This window comes from Excalfactoria chinensis, chromosome 2, assembly GCF_039878825.1.
Source record: "Excalfactoria chinensis isolate bCotChi1 chromosome 2, bCotChi1.hap2, whole genome shotgun sequence".
NCBI lineage: Eukaryota > Metazoa > Chordata > Aves > Galliformes > Phasianidae > Excalfactoria > Excalfactoria chinensis.
Genome location: NC_092826.1, coordinates 47,629,210 through 47,649,066, shown reverse-complemented (window position 1 = coordinate 47,649,066; position 19,857 = coordinate 47,629,210). Strand labels below are relative to the sequence as shown.

At 37.9% G+C, this 19,857-nt stretch overlaps 2 protein-coding genes across 7 annotated transcripts in view; one reads left to right on the top strand and one right to left on the bottom strand.

The window, feature by feature from the left end:
• LAMA1 (laminin subunit alpha 1) overlaps window positions 1-2,854 on the top strand; it is a 95,245-nt gene extending 92,391 nt beyond the window's left edge. The window contains exon 63 of the mRNA XM_072329414.1: window positions 1,009-2,854. Coding sequence (XP_072185515.1) covers window positions 1,009-1,169 — 161 coding nt within the window. The 3' untranslated portion in view covers window positions 1,170-2,854. The remainder of the gene's footprint in view (window positions 1-1,008) is intronic.
• A 37-nt stretch (window positions 2,855-2,891) lies between these two features.
• ARHGAP28 (Rho GTPase activating protein 28) overlaps window positions 2,892-19,857 on the bottom strand; it is a 74,347-nt gene continuing 57,381 nt past the window's right edge. For 3 of the 6 annotated variants that reach the window (XM_072329412.1, XM_072329413.1, XM_072329411.1), the window contains exons 9-15: window positions 17,133-17,295; window positions 15,606-15,688; window positions 13,604-13,801; window positions 12,776-12,919; window positions 9,866-10,020; window positions 9,166-9,230; window positions 2,892-6,644 (exon numbers count right to left, since the gene is read on the bottom strand). In XM_072329412.1, coding sequence (XP_072185513.1) covers window positions 6,553-6,644; window positions 9,166-9,230; window positions 9,866-10,020; window positions 12,776-12,919; window positions 13,604-13,801; window positions 15,606-15,688; window positions 17,133-17,295 — 900 coding nt within the window. In that variant the 3' untranslated portion in view covers window positions 2,892-6,552. Of the gene's footprint in view, window positions 6,645-7,551; window positions 7,579-8,802; window positions 9,061-9,165; window positions 9,231-9,865; window positions 10,021-12,775; window positions 12,920-13,603; window positions 13,802-15,605; window positions 15,689-17,132; window positions 17,296-19,857 lie in introns of those variants that run through there. The other 3 variants (XM_072329408.1, XM_072329410.1, XM_072329409.1) reach the window with 3 other exon arrangements.

The following is a 19,857-nucleotide window of genomic DNA, read 5'->3' as shown; positions in this document are numbered from 1 at the left end:
TTGAGCCAACACAATTTATTTATTAGGACAGTTGAATTTGGATCATCATGAGCTTAATCTTTCTGTACTTGCACACAAATGTATTTGTATAATGCATCACTGAGTAGGTTTTGTATGGGTTTGAATATCCTGTACCATTAAACATATCATCATATGCACATGTAAATTTGTCTACGAAACAGCTGTTAACATTTTTCTTTCTTTTTCAATTTATGTTTATTTATTTATTCATTTATTTATTTATTATTCCTTTATGTTGAAAGAGGGAGCTGAGGTCTGAAGGGGAAACTCAGCTTGCAAATGTTTGGAAAGCCTCAGAGACAATAGCTTAAAATGTTACAGAGCCTTCTGCTGGACAAGGTTTATGAAAAATGAATTAATGCTAATTAAGTGGATCTTGATTAATATAGGTCTTGCTTGAATACCAAAGTAGTCTTATCAGTATTTTGTGAACCCTTTTGTAAAATAGGGTAACACTATGATAATTATTCTTTCAGTACTTCATCCCTAAAGAATAGAGTTCACTGAGAAGATAGAAATTCTTTAGTTATGTACTGCAGAAGTGAAGAGTGAAATGTTTCACAGGTTGTATAGCAAAAAGAGTTGGACTCCATACCAGTCTCATGTTTGATAGCCATGGGTTCTCCTGGCAAATGTATAACTCAACTATTGCTTCATATTCTGACAGTTTCAATTTTTACTTGAAAAGTATCTATGTAAAATGGCTTTCCCTCTTTTTCCTGCTCTCATTTTGTACTGTCCCTTGAGGCAAAATATTCCTGCAAGTTCTGCCTAACTTATGCCAGTGTACGGCTCATGCTTGAAGGCACCATTGCCCATCCATGGTAGGATACCCTAGACCATTCAAGTTTGATTAGAACTTGGTGCTCATCTATTGTTATTTTTCTATCTGATTTGAGAGGGGAGGCAATTAAATAATAACGTGGATCTTTGTGTTGTTTCAATTCTCTGGAAGTAGATTCTACATAGTTCATGTTTGTTTTTCAGGTGATGTGAAACAGAACTGTCTCACAAGCAAGAGCTCATTCCATGGCTGCCTGAGGAACCTCATACTAACCAGGGGCCAACAGGCTGAATTGTTTGACTTCAACAGAGCTTTTGACCTGCGTGGAGTCTTTCCTCATTCCTGCCCCGGAGCTCAGCAATGAGCTGAACAAATCCTGTCAGGGTTAGAGACAGGTTTTATATTTATCAGTTGTTTTTCATTCTCATTTCATAATGGAAAGATTTTTTATTTTTTTTTTTCCTTTGTGAGAACCTGGATTTCTTTGATTTTTCTGGTTGTTTTTCAACTCAGGTCACTTTTTTTTTAGTCAGAAACTCTTATGTCTGTATTTTAACTAGGATTTTTTTTTTTTTTTAAACAACGAATACCTCTACTACAGTATTTAGTGGCATTAATTGGATATTTTTCTTTTGGGAATTTTTATTAATCAGTGTTTACAATACGTCTTCTCTTGATTACTTGACAGTATTTTATAGTGTGTTGGTCATTTTATGAACAGTTAATAGTGTTGAGCCACATAATAAAAATGCAATAAACTGCATTGTTTCATGTAGTTCAGTTGTCCTTATATTTCATTTGGAAGAGTCATAAGGTTGTGAAGTGAAAAGTACAAGTGCTTTGAGTCCAGCAGAGGGAGCAGGAGACTAAGGGCATAATTTTGACAGTATCAGATTCAGTGTCCAATGAAGAGAATTCTCTCATTTATAATTTCTATAATAGCTCTGATCCCTTTCCCTTCTGCTCCAGTCCTTGTGGCTGTCAGTTATTGAGGAGGAGTACGTTCCTGTTTAAGCTTTCATTTGAACAGCATCTCTGTGGCACAGAGGATGTGAAATATTGTGTTGGTGAAGAAACCGTTGGGGTCCGATTTGGCAACAACTGTGTATTTTGGCAATGAGAACTAACACATATCTTGGGAAATCAGTACTTCTCACAAGGCAGAGGGAAATATCTTTGATTCCCTGTGATTCCTAATTTGCAGGCTAGCAAGCAGGTCTACATTTTCCTTTTGTGTTTGCCTCCATTTCAAACATGAGGCTTCCAGTAGCTGTGCTTGGGCCAGTTTTGGAGGATACACACTCAATCTGACTCAAGTAATGACATCTCTTCATCAACTGACTGGACCATTGAGTGGTGCTGAAACGTGTCTGACACCTGAGGATGGATCTGTAATAAATATATTTCCTTATGAGTCACTTCCCTATCCTTTTTGTTTTTGAACCAGCAGGATTTTTGTTAATGCCTCACAACTTGAGCTTTTAGTAAGCATTTTTACAATTCCTTCTAAAGTGAATTTTGATCTACTTATTTCTTAGTAAGTAAAAAAAACAAACAACAAACTGGCTCAAATTAACCGGAGGTATCAATGATTTCAGTGAGGCAGGATTCCAAGCAGTGTCATCTTGCTCCCTGCTTCGTTGTAGACAAGAGAAAGAGCTCCTGATAGAAGTGCTCCACTTAAGGAGCTATGGGTTGTAGCTGTTCAGGCACTGTAACGACACCATTGCCCTTACGATGGATTTGCCTGATGTTCTTGAATTCTCTGTCACCTGCTTCTGTCAGAAAACCACGTGTTTTAACTTCAAAGAGATTTATTTTGTTGGTACTGTTTTTATTTTTGACACGAGTACAAATACAGTGGACACATTCTGCTGTACAAATACACTAATATGTGGGCTTACATCAACAAAACACTTAACATTATAAAAAGGAATTGTAAGGAAAATGTACATGCAGACATTTTGCTTTGCTTAGTGGCATTGTACTATTTTCCAGAGAAAACAGACATTACTGGAAAGCCATTGAAAAATAAAAACTGAAACACTGTTTTTGTTTGTTGGTCTTTTAACCCCAAGATGTGATCTAACGAGGTTCACATTGCAAGCAGTCATCGAGGCAGCATGGTTTGGATTGTTTTGTCCATACTCTCGAACACGCTTTTTAATATATAGCGGCAATTTCCATGTCTTGCCCCCTACAGCAAGAAACGTTTTATCTATGTAAAAGACTAATATCAGAGGTATCATTAATAATAGAAAGCTTTGGAATATTAAACCTCTAAGCCAAAATATTGTTTCTGGAAAATGGAAAGTGAGGTAGTTCTTATTAGATGCAGATGCAGACACATTTGCACACATGCACGTGTTATAATGACCTTAGCTGAATGAACAGGTGAGAGCATTCCAGTTTGCTTCTGATACCTATTTCTTGCAGCACTCTGTATGTGTAGACAAGAGAAATGCTGTCGTTCTAGAATATTTTCTGGAATATATCAGTTGGAGAATATAAATGTTTGAGGCAACTGTGGAATCTGTTGAATAAGTTTCTTCCTGTTTGCTGCCACATGCTGATTAATAGCTTTCACATGCATTGCTTTTTTAAGGTGACAATATTATCACATCTTTGTTCTTAATTACTGCTAGGAGAAGCAAAATTCCAGGCTCACCTGTCAGCATCTTGAAATCTAAGGCCTAAAGTTGAAACTTCATGTTTAAAAATACTGGTGAGATTGTTTGCTTTACTTCATATTAGTTAGCCTACCACGCCAACATGGTACAACTTAAAGTTTAACAATATTAACCACGGTATGCATGGATCATTAGGTTCATTTGCATTAAAAAAGTATTATGCCATTCTGTTTCAGTGACAGCAGGTGTTTGGCCATGCTGTAGTATCTGGGGTACTGTTTGAAGAGTTGAGGTCATCTGCTAAGGCGCATGTCTCAAAAAGTTATGGGCACCCTTAGTATGAAACAAGGGTTCACAGAAGAGGTTTCATTACCTCAGATTTGTCTTTTCAAAGTTGCAAAGTGGTAAAAGGTGAAAGTCTTCTAGTAACCCCTTGTATTCAGTGCAGAGAACAGTGACATTTAAGATACATTTTTGATTAAGTCCTCATTTCAAGGTCCAGAATGCACAGGTACTCTACTTTTCCTTCCCATGTACAGAACTGAGAACATGGACTGAGTGGGAAGATCCTGAAAGTCAATGTGTTTGTCTGAAGGTGGTACTACAGAAAGAGTTGCCTTGTTTGCCACGCTATTTCAAATTCTTTGGCTAATGTTCAGACTTTCCATATAGTCATAAAAGCTTTTTAGTTGGTTATAAATACAGTGATGCTTAGCATTTATGTTATGCTCTTTGTATTCCAGGCACTTTCAAGATAAAATCCCTTTGCTGAGTTTGTCCTTCCTAGATGGATATTTATAATTCCTGCTCTACTAGTGAAGCTGTTTGGCTGTGTCTGAGAGCAGAATTTGACTCCAACTAATTCTCATATAGCCTTTATAAGGAAAAATACTCATCCTGTTTTACAGCTGAAAAAGGAGGGCACAGCACAGCAGAAAGGATTGTCCGTGGTCACAGAGGGAACTAACTGGAATCAGGAAAAAAGCACATGACAAAACATTCATTCCTAGGCCTATGAGCAAACCACAGTTCTACTCTCTCGTATACGTAAAATAAATAGTTGTCAAAATAAGTAGTGCATTTTATAACAAAACTGTCCTAGACATAGCCTGGCTGCAACTATGCACCCATTAGTGTTATGAAAAAGAAAACAACAAGAAGTTAAAAATTATACACATTTTAAAGTAGACAAAACAAAACAAAACCAACCAACAACAACACTGCTAGATTTGGTATTGTATCTGAAGAAGGAAAAACAGAAAGGCAGGATCTGACCTCTGTAGTCGTTGTTGCTGGGAAGAGGGCAGATTAGAAGTTGATTTCTTTCACTGAACTCTGACAGAGAAAATTAAGCACTGCAGATCTCAATTTGCTTTGAACCAGAAATAGGGCTTCTCAAATGTGAAAATCATCATCGTCATTATCCTGCAGCTTCAGAAGCTTGTCACAGCCTACAGGGTTTCTCTTTAGCATAGTATACTCTAGGTTCACCTAAAAGACTTGGTTCAGAAGGCTATTACATTTCTATTTGGTACCTGAAGCATCAGCTTCAGTCTTATCTGTGTGTCCAGATCATGAACAGTACTAGCAGACCACAGTGGGTGAATTCACTGTGCAACACAGCTGTGTGATTATGGTAACTCTTCAGTGTGTTTGAAGGTGTTCTATTCTTTTGATAAGACAAAGATGAAAACATATCTGCTGTTTTACAGATACCTGTGTATTCCTTTCTCAACAAACATACTTTATTTACACAGAGAACCACACGGTTGGGTGAAGAAGGGCGCTCACCTCAGTGATTGGCTGCCAACTAGATATCCTGCCTTCTATTTTTTACTCTATGCTGTCAATGCAGTTAGAACCCACTGTTCTTTTGTCACTCTATGCGTTTTGATGGACTGCATGCAACCAGCAAAAGTAGCTGCAGCTTACTACTGCAGAAGTAGTAGAAACCCTAGCGCAACTGGGCCTGGTTTGGCTCTGGTCTTAAGGCCCTCATTGTGAAAAAGTTAAATAAGAGTATTAAACCCTTCTTCTCATTGGAAGCTTTTTCCTCTGTGCTATGTCTTACAAGATGTGGATGATGATATTTCTTCTCAACGCAGCTGGGTAGTATAAAAATTGCTTACATACTGAAGCTAAACTAAAAGAAAAATAATTAGGTTACAAATTAAGAAACTATAACATTTAATGAAAAAGATGATGTCTGTAAGCGGCACCATTAACACATAACTCATAGTGTGGCATCACACAGACTTAAATCTGAGAATATAAAGTAAAAGATGGAGCCAGAAAATATGTCTTCTCACCTACCATTCATCTCCTGAAGCTGGCGTGTGAGACAGGGAAAAGACAGAGGAAATGGTTTGTGGTGCTACAAATGCACACAGTAATGAGATCCAGACAGAGGGTTTCAGAAGACTGATAGTAATATATACAGTGGTACATACATAAAGCAGTATAGCTGTCTACACAGTAGTTCTCCCCCTTGTCTCCCTCCCTCCCCCAGCACCAAGTACTCATGAGGAGTGACTGAGAGATATAAATATTGCAGTAACACACTCTGCACAGGTTTACTTTTGGCAGAAACATTTGATTTTGTCACATGGCTCCTACTTGGCACTTCTGCAGGTTGAGATCCTCTGTTTTGTGCTTGACAGTTACCTCCTCCTTAAATTTCTTTGTGATGCCTCTGTGTTACATTGTGGTAGGTAGTGTTTCATGCATCCTTGGATGCCACTGGATTATTTCCTCCTGCAGAATCCATGTTCCAATGCCGGGTCAGGAAACAAAGAACTCCATATATGATGGGCTGATTTCTGTGCCTCCGTACCTTGGTCTGTCCTCCTCAGCTCCTGGGCCAACTCTAGCACAAGCACAATCCATAGGAAAGCATAACTGATGTGCATTATTCAAATGGTCCAGAAACTGGAGTGATAATTCTTAATACCAAAAGTAGTACAGGATGAACATCTGTTGGACAGTATGGTAGAAAGGAATGATGTCCCGTAGGTAGCTACCAATTTGTTGTCATCACTGGCAAGAGGTGAGAGCTTCAAATGACGGGCATCACAGTTGTTCATTTGGCCTTTGTCCAGTATGCTACAGCCTTGTGCTTCAGCTTGCTTTTGGTTTTATCACCCATTCTGCCTGAGGATTTGCACGGTAAACATCTAATATGTATGCATCCGGATCCAAACAGTGCTGACCTGAAACAAAAAAATGACAGCCACAAATAATTTTGTGTTTTAAGTGCATTAGGTGAATAGGATAGAGCTATGTTAAAATATCCTTGAGTGCATCTTCAACATGCAAACAGTGCATTTGATGTACCCAGCTAGCATCTTGCTTGGCTACAGAGAGCAACCTGGGTAAATGTGCCAATGACTTCACTTGATGTGATTCAAAATTCACTTCCACTTCCAGGCAGGATGCTTTACATTACTGAGCATTTACTCAAATGTTAAACAAATATTACACTTTCTCTATAACCATTAACAACACTGTTACTGCTAGTGGGCTGGAATTAAAACTCTGACTCAGCTTCTTCTCTATTTTTAAATGTTCCAAATGTTGTTCTGTAAACTTTGTTCTCCTATCCACATAGGAACTTGCAAGCTAGATGCAGACTACAAAAAGGTTTTGAGTTTTGAAGTCTGGAAGATTGAGGGTTTCAGTAGGTGGCATCTGAAAAGAGGAATTGGCTCATGTGGGAGGAGTCTGCTGCATTTGCCACAATTTGCTTTTCACACAGAAAGAAGCTTGTTAATTAGATAATAAATAGGGTAAGAAATTCTTGAGTTAAGTTGATTTGTTGGATTATATTGGCTTTATGGTGGGTGATACAGCCATTTAACTGGTGAGGTTACACTGCTGTTACAGAAAGTATTATGGTAAAACTTTTGTCCAGTTAGTTACTTAAAATGTCATTAGGATCCTAATAAAGTAAAAACGTTACAAACGAATTAATGCATGACCAGTTTTATAAGGCACCTTGGAACATCTGGGATTATAAAAATCATTTTAAACTAGCACATAAATTAAATGTTCAGATTTCTTTTTCTGCAAGAGCATGTTAAGAATACTTGAGGTTGCTTCAAAAAGTCTTATAATCCTCTCCTGTATTAGCATCTCTTGGTCATCCTGTTTAGAGAGGCAAAACAAATCAATAATCAAGTGAAGCACAGGATGAGCATATCTTCAATAATAAAGACTTTGGTTCTTGACTGCTTTTGAATGTCTGTAGTATTCTGTAATGATTTTACAGAGATTATTAAGAAATGACAGGTTGTAGATTGGGCAGAGAGGAACCTTATGAGGTTCAACAAGGGCAAGTGCAGTGTTCTGCTCCTGGGGAGGAACAACTGCCCGCATCAGTACAAAATGGGGGCTGATCTGATGGAAAGGAGCTCTGCAGAGAAGGACCTGGGTGTGCTGGTGGATGACAGGTTGTGGCCAAGAATGCCAATGGTATCCTGGGGTGTATTAACAAGAGTGTGGCCAACAGGTTGAGGGTGGTGATCCTCCCTCTCTGCTCTGCCCTGCTGAGTACACATCTGGTGTACTATGTCCAGTCCTGGGCTCTTCAGTTCAAGAAAGAACAAGACAGCTTCCAGAAGGAGCGTAGCAGAGGGCCACAGAGATGATTTAGGGGGTGGGATCATCTCCTTCTGAGAAAAGGCTGAGACACTTGGTACTGTTCTGCCTGGAAAAGAGTAAGCTGAGGAGGGGATCTTATCAATGCTTATAAATACCTGAAAGGAGTTCTGTGGATGAGACCAGGTTTGTTTCTGTGACGCTCAGTGACAGAACAAGGGGAAATGGGCACAAACTGGAACACAGGGAGTTCCATTTGAACATAACGTAAAGAAAAACTTTGTTACTGTGAGGGTGACAGAGCAGGGGAACAGCTGACCAGAGCAGTTTGGCTTTCCCTGGAAGTATTCAAGGTCTGCCTGGACATGTTCATGTGCAACCTGCTGCAGGGAACTGCAGGGGGTTGGCTGAGTGATTTCCAGAGGTCCTTTACAACCTTTGCAATTCCGTGGTTCTGTGATTCTGGGAAGAACTGAGCTTCATCAAACACTGATTAAAGACTGAGAAAATCCAGAATTTCAGTATGAAAAGAGAAAGGGGAGACTCAGGACTGTTCATTATAAAATTAACTCTTTTTCACCTTTATGCGAGCAACTCTTGTGGCAAGTCACTGTTGTTATTACAGAAATGTCACTGCATGCAATACAGCAGAAGAAAAGTCACTACTGCAAGGAATGTACAACATAAATACAGTACATGTATGAACGCAAATATATTAGATCCATATAGGAAGAACTTGAATTCTCAATTGTACGTTTTTATCGGCAAGAAGTTAACACTTAAATGCAATAAGAAAAGACTAGTGAAAGAGGTAAACTGTATTTTTAAGAGGCAGACCAAGGAGCCCTTAACCATGAAAAATGCACAGTTGTGAGTGTGAGAGAGGTAAATAAAAGGTCAGATGAGTTTGGCAGGGCTGTAGCAGCCACAAGAGGTCCTGCTGGGATCTTGCCACCAGGTTACACCATACTGTGGGGTGCCCTTCCAGTCATCATTACATCAGTTTTAAGAGACTTTGAATCAGCGTTCCTGCAGATAGGCAGGAGAGAACCAGCAGTGTGAAAATAGCACAGATCTGTGGTGTTTTAGAAGTCTAAGGATGTTCAGAGTCAAATTTTCAAATAGGAGACCTACCTATATTTCCTCCAACTTCATGTAAACTTTGGATCTGACTTCTCACATTCTGTGACAATCCACGGCTAGGAAAGAAGAAAAGGTTTGGTGTATTTTTTTTGTGTTGTAGTTGCTACCTATCAATTGCCATCTTTAGTAAGCAGAAATTGATGTTTTTCTCTTCTTCTGTTGAACTTACCAAAAGCAAGGATTTCAACCGAGCAGAGCAGAATATATCTGCTGTATGGTATTTTACCATGCAGAGTTAACTAAGCTTTCTATTACACTATTTACTGTTTATTTACAGAACAGAATTAACGTGATAACATCAAAAGACTCTGAAAGAAAGACTTTCCAATGCAATCTGCCATTTTCCATAGCAGTTAATGATTATTACTGTACAGAAATAAAATCATGAATGTTTTATGAGCAGATATAAGACAGCTTTGTATTCTTTATGTGGTACACCCATAAAATGTATGTTTCTGGTAGTGGCATAACAGAGGGCAGGCTGAATCTGTGTGGGAGCCAATTATTAAGTAGAATATAAAGAAGAAAATCAATGGTTAAAATTTCTTTGACTGACGTAACCATAAATTAGCAATTTTGGATTGTAAAAAGAATTCTTGTAACACAATGAATCTCTGAAAAGAGGACAATCTATTCGTTAATGGTACTGGCATTATTACTCAGAAAAAACAAAATGTTCTGTTTTACCCACCTGTTTTCACAGTGGAATCGAGCCAGGATGTCTTTGGCTTTTGTTTGGCTGTTGAGCTGAATTGCCATAGAGACTTTTGAATGCAGTGGTGCATAAACTCTTATCACCCCCTCGGGTATGTCAGACTGCAGGTATGGGGGAAAAGTGACAGCTCCCTAAAGTCAACATTCAGTAGAGTAAGTCTGAGGCATGTATTATTGTAACTCCATTCAGAAGCAGTTCTGCAACTCTTTAGATACTCTTTGCAAAAATCACTAGTAAGGATTAACTCAATTATTAAAAAAATACATTTACAAACATACAATTGTACATTTATAAGTACAGTATATTAAAATACAACACAAAGACAAAAATGACTTGGTAAGCATCACTTAATCCCATTAATTTAAGTTATTTGCAATAATACTTCGAGTTGTTACCTGAGATTTTTTAAAGTTATTCTCTTAGCACTGGCAGTAGGCTAACAGCTTAATTAAAAGTACATAAAAATGTATTTAGGGATGCCTGCTCTTCCATTTAAATATGGAATTTTCTTAGGCATGAAAAAAAAAACAGTTTCCACATTCTAGAACTTCAGCTAGATCAAAGTTTATGCACAGTAAAATACTGAAGTAGCATATGGTTTTTGTTAATTTGCAATTTGACCTTGTGTAGGGTTCAAACAATCATCTATGAAGTTTATACACTCTTCTGTGATTAATGGCAGATAAATCAATTAGCAAGGTTTGCATTCCAGTCCTAATCCAGTTAATACCGAGCTGAGCAGAGCACAATAGTCTCTCGAGTGCCTGTAATTTAGGACATCTGAGACCCAGGGTTTGTGTTAAGTGCTCTCAAAATTCAACTCAGTTGTGCAAATAGTGTTTGCCTCCAATTTACCTTTCATAATTCAGCTACCTGACATGGTTAGTTTCCTTTTTATTAGATGCAAAGTCAATTACAGTGATCAATGGACTTAAGTTTCTGGAGGTTCAAGGCTGCAGTAATGGATGCTCCTTAGAAGCTCTCACTGTTCTTGCTCCAGACTGAGGGCAGTTTTTGACACAGAACAGCCTATACCAATATTTTAAACAAATACCTACATCTGCAGCTGTATCATAAATGTATATCCTTCCAACAGCACATTTCAGTCAGTGCTAGCAAATGAGCTCTTCAAAAAGTTGATTTAACATGGATTCACCATTCATAACATATCCTTTATCATCCTATTTTACCCAGACATTTTCTTCTGCAGTTTAACATTTGACTGTGTTAGGTTTCTTCTCTATTTCTTGCAATTTCTTAACATCACTACTTCCTACTGTTTTTTCTTCTACCCTATTCTTCAGTACCTATTGGCACCTCTACAAGTTCCTTGATTATTCTTCTAATTCACCAATCTCCATTGTTTCAAATGACCATGAAAAGACATAAAGGTTTTCTCTGTGTACAAGTTGCTGTGTTGCCTGATTTGTATGTTACACCTAAGCTGTATGTTCATCTTAGGTCCTGTCTATTGAAGTAGCATTCATCAAATTAAACTCCATATGCAGTCAATAGAGAAAAGCTGATGGCTTTAAGACCTCCAGAAGACTTTTGTATCAGACTTTTCTAAGCCTGATCTGGATTTCACAGAATCACAGAATTATAGGGGTTGGAAGGGACCTCTAGAGATCATCGAGTCCAACCCCCCTGCCAAAGCAGGCTCCCTACACCACATCGCACAGGTAGGCGTCCAGGTGGGTCTTGAATATCTCCAGAGAAGGAGACTCCACCACCCCCCTGGGCAGCCTGTTCCAGTGCTCCGTCACCCTCACCGTAAAGAAGTTCTTGCGCACATTCGTGCGGAACTTCCTATGCTGAAGTTTCAGCCCAGATTTAGAGCTCTGAAAATCCTCTACTGTGTCCCCCTCTCACCACTGACTGAGGTGAGAACCAACAAAGACCTGAGGCCAACTACTTTGTCAGATGCTTAAAATTTAGACCCAGCTTTGTCCCTCTGTTAGGCAAACTTCTCTTTCTGTTTCGGAAGTTAGTGCAGAACTGTAAAGCCAAAACTTGCAAGGAGAAAATTAGTGTCCTGGACTGGGGCATGGGTAAGTGTTATCTACTCCTAATATGGACCATCCTTCTACCCAGCTACAGATGTACTTGTAGAATACCTGCAAATTACTGCCATAAAGAATAGTCCATGTATAATCACCTTCTTATGAAACTGGTATAAAACCAACATGTGTATATAACTGTTCATAGCTTGGGCTCCTATAAATCCTTCTGCCTGTATCACTTTCTCTGTCAGTCCCCAGTGCTTTATCTTATAAAAATATTAGATTAGGAAGCATGTCTTTCAAGACAGCTCCCAAATAAGCTTATTTTCTATGGCAAAATACACAAGCTGCTGCCTGACTGGAGAGTTAAGGAACTTCCTGTTATGAAGATTTACATTAAACCCACTGTTCTAACATATGCACTCACACTGCTTTTCCCTACTAAAATGTATTTGATTTAAGTACAGTTGAAGAATTTATCTACATCAACCATAATTACTTGAGACCAAGTTCCTTGCTGTATGAGGGACTGTATAAGCAAATCACGTTGACAGTCACCACTTTGAGGAAAAGAGCCTATATGGTAAATGAGATGCAATAAGCAAACTTAGGTCAGCCACTTAAAAAGGGTTAGAGGATAGCTTGTATGGCAGACTGAGTTAAGGAAAAAAGCAGAATAAAGGTCTGGCATTGGTCTAACTAATTGTAACGAGGGCACTTACTTAGCAGAACAGAAATAAAATTTGAGGAAATATTTAACGAAGAAATAGCTTTATATACTTCTATAGGAATTTCCTCCCTATTTCCCAAATGCTTTTATGAGATAAGAGAGGAGAAGCATTGATCAAAGCTGCCACTTGAAGACTTTATACTTTTATCACACCTCTGGTCTTTCAGGTCTTTCTCTCTCCATAGTCTTTCTCCTTAGAAGTTTTCTCACTCCTTTGTCAAACATCAGCTGCCTCTTGCTGTTGTTTATTGCAGCTTCATTCATTTTCCTCACCTGGGAAATCAGGAAGGATGGAACCTAAAGGGAGAAAACCAAAGCTGAGAATAGGCAGTAGATTTTTTCCCCTCCTAAAACCGGTGTTTGGTTTTCATAAGGTAACCAAATTGAATGCATCAGAAACTCTGCTACCAGAAAAATACATAGGATTAACAGTGCTCCCTAACAATCCACCCTTAGTGAAACTAGTTGTCTTTCATATCATATCAATTTTTTAGCGATATTAAATAGCAATATTTGCCATTGGAGGAATTTTATCAGTTGTCTGTTTTTGTAATGCCCAAATATTCTGGAATGCAGAAAAGATTTGAGTGTGTCACTATCATGCCAAGTCTCACCTGGGCATCTAGATGTGATCTTACTCCTATACATTTTCCTATAGGATAATAGAATTGCTCAGGTTGGAAAAGACCTTAAAGGGCATCAATTCCAACTGAAAAAATATATATATATTTTTATAAATATAAATATTGGTGTTGGATAAATACCTCTAGAGGTTGATTTATGATAAAGAGCGTATCTTAGGCAAGGTAAAACTTCCAGAAGCATCTGGAAGTATATCAGACTTCAGCTAGTTTCTAAAGAACAACTAAATTTCTTCTAGGAAGACCAGTTCACTCTGATTTCTACAAATCTACATGCGTAGCAAAATCCTTTCCCACGCTGGAGCCATAAAGAAGGAATCATCATTACAGTATTACTTACTGTCCACAGGATATCCTGGTACCGAATTAAAAGGCGTACAATGTGTGCAGTGGTGGCAGCTGCTTGCATTTCTTGTTGGTTTGCACGTTTCCCTTTGTAGATGAAGAGGTTTGGTGCAACAATCATCGAAACATTCCACAAATTCATTTTATTTTTTCCTTCATTAGCAACCACCTTCTTCAGGAACTGGAGGAAGGCCTGGAAAAATGACAGATATTATGCTCAGTCTCACAAAATATTTTATCTAATTGCAGCATTTTCAAACACACAACAAATGTGGCTAGAAAGCTGCCATGCTTGCACTTGGAGGTGAAAATCAGGGGCTTCTGCACTATAATTTGAATTACTGTGATATTTGCTGGCACAGCCACCAATCAACCACAGAGATATAGTTCATTAAAATACACTATAATAAATTCTGTACCACTTGGGGCATGATACCAAAACCAATGAAAGTCAAGTAGAGTGTCTGCAGTAAGGCTCAGAACTCTGTAATAGAGGGAAGATACAGCATTGTTACAAGGAAATAGCTAATTCCTTCATAGATTTCAAGGTGTCACTTTTGATGTGTCTGGTCAAGGTTCTTAGGTTTCAATCATCAGGGTGATGGGCCTCTTCTCATACATACACCAGTGCCATAAGTAAGTGATACAATCTGAGGTATTTCTGCCAACAGTCCCCAGATTTTTGTTCTGGGATGATGAAAGAAAGAAATGCTTAGTGGTTTGTTCTTTAATGACACTTTTATCCATGCATGGCAGAATAAAAGGAAATGTTTCACTTTGGGGCAATTTATTTAGAATTTTATGTGATTGACAAAATAGGATGAACTGCACTTGTGCTTAGAGTTGGGGTCTTCCAATGAGACCTTTGGAAACACCATTAAAACCATTATCTTTGCATCCCGACATTGCAATTGAAACATTTTTTACAAACCAAATAACTACAAAACAGAAAATATGATGGAGAAATTTCTAAATTTTCATTATAGTTTGCAAGAAGAGACACAACTTCATTTCTATAATCATTTCTATTTTTGCTTAAAAGTGTAATAATACTTAAAGCTAATCTCCTAGCATGTTTTATATATACTTCTCCATACCAACATTAACTTTGGTATAAGAAATAATCCTAATTGTTCACAGTGGACTTAAAAGACCTTCAAGCACTTTAAATTGAGTAATTATTCATGTCCTATATGCATTAATTACTATTGACAGAGAAGGTGTCTAGTTTCATAAAGCTATACCCAAACTGGCCAATGAGAGACCTTCTGGAACTGGGGACCTCCAGAGTCTTGATGAGCAGAACACCCAAGAGAACATCTGTGGTTCCCAGGCAGCTAATTCACCCAGATTTTCTTTAAGTAAAAAGAAGTCCAAAGACCCAGCCAGCATCTCTTAGGGTCAGGACGTAGCTCCAAGTAGACCTGGGAGCTGCAAAGAACCCAAACTGCTTGTAGCCTCTGTGATTGTAAGCAAGAGTGGTAAATAGATGTGGGTACTGTGAAAGAAAACAGCTAAGTCCTTGACATCCATGCTGTAGATATACATTTTAGGGAGTTTTACTTTGGACTAACTTCTCCAGTCTAGTTCAGTGGGATGGAAACCGTTCAGTCCTTGGGGTGCCCTAGATGAATTCCTGGGGCGGCAACTTCTCTTTCCATTTCAGCCCAGAGAATTTCAGTTATACAGTAACCTCAGAAACTGAACTTCATCCTAACAATCCAAGTACCACCTCTTTAGAAAGGCTTCAGAATAAACGGTATCTGGGAGCTGACACAAGGAATTGGATACTTTCACTAACTGTTTCTAATTTCTTGCAAAGGAAAAGTCAGCCAAGGAATAGGAACAGCTCATTAAGAAAATTATAAGAAACACAGATGAGAGCTTTCACAGTGCAGCATCTGAACACAGACTGTTACGGAGAGGGGGGGAAAGTGTCTCTTATTTAAAAGTCATAGACAGCACAGATGGCAGGTGACAGCAAACAACAGACTCACCTTGGCTGTGTCCCTGTTGGCTTCAGGCAGCAGCATGATCAACAGATGCAAAGCTTGAAGCTGTAACTTGATCTTGGGGATTTCTAATAAATTAATAATTAATAAATAGTTAATATTTTTGGTATTGCAATTACAATTAGTTTCTTCTGAAAACCACTGGCCAGCTCAGACTAGCATGTTAAACTACTAATTAGAATTTCTTTCTTGTAAGGTGGAATGATACAAACATGTTAACAGATATTCAATAGATTATTTACAAGGAAAAACGCACCAATATGGACACCTTCACTGGGAAATGCTGAAGCAATCTCCACCAGGTAGCAATCTCCAAAAGAGATGCTGCCTTAGTGGTGGTCAAATGGGAGGTCAAGAGGAGGTGGAGTCAAGCTCCACCCCTTCCAGGAGCACAGCTAAGTTACTCTCACCTGTGCTTCCACAGCTGACCTGACACTTGCCTCAGCTGATTAATCAGAGGTTCAGGCTGTGATTACCAGTTTCCCATACACTTTCTAAAATCAGTACACTGAGCATTTTTTTTCTCATCATTATCTTGGATCTTTGACACAGAGAGGGAGACAAAGACTATACAAAACTCCTTCTAAATAAACAATAGCCAATGCTTTTCAGTGCTAGCCAGTTTCTCTTCTAGTCATAATATGATGTACATGGATGAAGCTCTTCCCCTCTTTCAAATGGAAATGGATATTTATTTTCAGAAATTTTCATACTTAAGTGAATGCTTGTTACAAAATACTATCCTATTTTCAACAGTTGGTATATATTCATTCAGTGCAGTGGTCACTAGAGCTGAAGTGGAGAGGATGTAAAGGATGCATACTAAATCTATCCTTCACTTTCACTCTAGGTGGATGAGTGAGGCTGTGGGAAAAATAAAGGTGTTGTGTTGATATTGCCAGTGTTTAGAATTTTCTATACTAATTTGCCTAATAAATTCACTATCCTGATCGATAGTCTCATTCTGTCCTCGCTCAAGTGAATTTACAAATAGTGAGTAGGTATTGCAAGGTACTACTGCATTCTTCCTGGAAGAGAAATGAACAAAATGTACTGCAAATATCACAGGGTGTATTTTCAGGGTGTGTATGCTGAAAACAAAATGAGGTTGCCTGAGGTCATCTGTGATCACACTCATCTTGCATGAATATTCTGACCTCAGCATAAACTTCAAGACAAGTAAAATAGAGCTAATAGTATACTAAACAAAGGGAAGTGACTTGATCTTACCGTGCATAAAATTTCATTTGTGAAATCTGTATTTTGTGTCAATTACATTGCATATAAAAGACATTGCTCAATCACTGTTTGCTCACAAATTTCAAATCTCACATTAAACTGCTGTGTCACTCACACAGCACCATAGGTATCAATATAGTAAGATCTGCTAAATACAGTTTATTTTTTTCTCTTTAAAATGGAAACCTTGCAGGCAAATTAAATGCTTAGGTGAGGCAGTGGGACTTTTGTCTTTGTACTTCAGTTTATATGAGCTCCTTTTTGTTTACCTACTTTCCACTAAGGTGATGAAAGCAGGCAGATATTCCACTGTGAACAGTGGACTTGGGAGTTCTCTTATAAACATTTTAAGTAGTCCCGCGGCATCATTGTTTCGTACTTGATCCCAGTCAAATGTATCTTCATAAAATTTTGCCTCAAGTTCTTGATGCAGATTCTGAAAGAAAAAAAGGAACATGTGACTCTCAGATATTACTTCTGGCTTGGTACTTTGATATCACTTTAGAAATCCTACAAACCACAGACATATTTACACCACAGCTGAATTAAAATAGCTCTAAACCAGTTGTGATCCAGGGACAGCCATGTGGAGTTCAGAGATGGTTAACAAGTGAGAATCCTGGGAATACTTTGAAATGCAGGTTAAATTTGGTTTGCCATAGGTAAATTTCCACCAGTAACACACTTGAACTGCTTTAAAGCAAGACAACTTTGTGCACTGTTCAGTAGGATTTTTAGCACATTCAGATACAGATCACTGCTTGGAAAATGAAAGCTCCATAAAAAATTGCTGGCTAACTAAGACTGAAGTATTTTTTTTCTAATATAAAGCTAGCCATGAATAATACAGCTTTCACAATTATTACTGGCCAAACACTGACTTCCTTACCCATAGGAAGTCTGTTAATGTTTCATTGTGAGACTATTTTTGACAAAATGTATCTATGGCTGATATTTATGTTTCAGGTCATGTTTTTGTCAAATGTACATTAGCACAATGCATAAATAAATAAATAAATAAATAAATAAATAAAAGCAATCCAATTGGACAGAAAAGCTTTGAAAAATGAGTTCTGTTTACCATGCCTCACATGAATGGAAGGAAATTACATATCAAATATGGTTACATATAATGAAGTGAAATGGCTGGTAGAAATGGAAATAGAGGGTCATTCAGGATTTGGTATATAATGTTACCATCTCATTTTTACTAGCACATTTTACAGGTTACAATCTAAGCTATTATCTCGGCTTCCTCTATTCATACCCTTTGCACATAATCTACACAAACACATGAATTAAGTTTTCTTTTGGTAACTGACTGGGAAATGTGGAATAAAATTCCTCACCTCAACAAAATCACAAGAGAAGAACTACCCAACACTTTTACTTCTGAGAGAGGTGTAAGTTAAAAGCAAGATTTCTGAAACACAAACACATATGTGTATATATATATCTACACAGGTACTTATATGCAGATATGTTTATACACACATATCTAAGTGCTTTTAAATGCTTTTTGGCCACTTTTTTTTACCATGGCTGATTGAATGGGAGATTATTGTTCACTGGAGCTTTCATTACAAATTAGATTAGAGACAAAGGAAAAGTTGTATTTATTTCTTTTATCCTTTGTTCTATATAAGAGTAACATTAAATCACTTCCATATGCCTTTTCTTTCTCAAAACAAGTCTGAAATAAAATTGGAATGCCCTCAAATCCTAATGTCATAATAATGTACGAAAGCTTTGAAGAATGAAATCTGGATCAGCTTTGAAAAAACATTTCTTTTGCTGGTTGGGTTCCTCAACAGACATAAATGAAGACAAAATTCAAATAATTTAAAATGTTTAGGTGGACATGCAATACCAGATAGCTATAGATAAATTCATATCTCAGAGAGTCTTCTTGGGTAAAGGCAGTGAATAAGGAGTGAACAAGACAAAAAACAATATATGCAAAAAATAAGGTCATTAATTAGGTAGGGCAGAGCTCTGCTGTGCAATCTTCCCAAAGACGTCAGAGAAATTTAAGATTGTGTAAAATAATACTTTAAGAATTTTCGTGAAAAAATGAGGAAGCCAAAAAGTACAGGCCAAGTTAGGAACTCTCTTCTTTTATAAATCCAATGTCAAAGGGAGTTGGGATGCTGCTGCCGATCTTTGGTGCTTTTCACAAGCTGCTTCATCTTGATGACCTCTAGCCCATCAATGTTTAGTAATCTCTAAACTTATTAGTTCTGTTTTTACTACTATTTTGAAATTTTGAGCTTCCCTGCTATGTTCAGAAAGCAAGACTAGTTATCTTGAAGATGAGAAAGTGAAAATAGGAAGTTATCACTATAAATTGCTAGAATCAGATTTTTAAAAAAGCAATAACATAGAATTATATAATAGAATCATAGAATGGCTTGGGTTGAAAAGGACCACAATTATCATCCAGTTTTAACCCCTCCACCATGTGCAGGGTCACCAACCACCAGACCAGGCTGCCCAGAACCACATCCAGCCTAGCCTTGAATGCTTCCAGGAATGGGGAATCCACAACCTCCTTGGGCAACATTTTCCAGTGCATCAGCACCCCCTGTGCAAGAAACTTCCTCCTAATATCTAACCTAATCCTCCCCTGTCTCAGTTTAAGACCATTCCACCCTCAAAAACATGCAAGAAAACACCATCAAGCCAGAGGAAAAAAAAAAAAAAAAAAAAAAAAAAAGGAAAATAGGTAGACACTACTAAAGCCAGAGAAAGAAAAACAACTTAATTTCCTAACTTAATTTCCTAACTTTCCCCTGGCACAGTCTTCCAGCTCCTCAAATTTAGTTAGTCAGGAGAAACATTTCCAAGTGTTACTGTACTGCAATGGCAGAGCCAAGGTTATTGGGCACCAGATAGCCTGTGTTCACGGCCTGTAAATAGCCTGTGAAAAGCATTCTAGGCTGCCAAACAGTGATCACAGGCCAAATTTCTCTCACATGAAAGATGAAATTTTAAGATC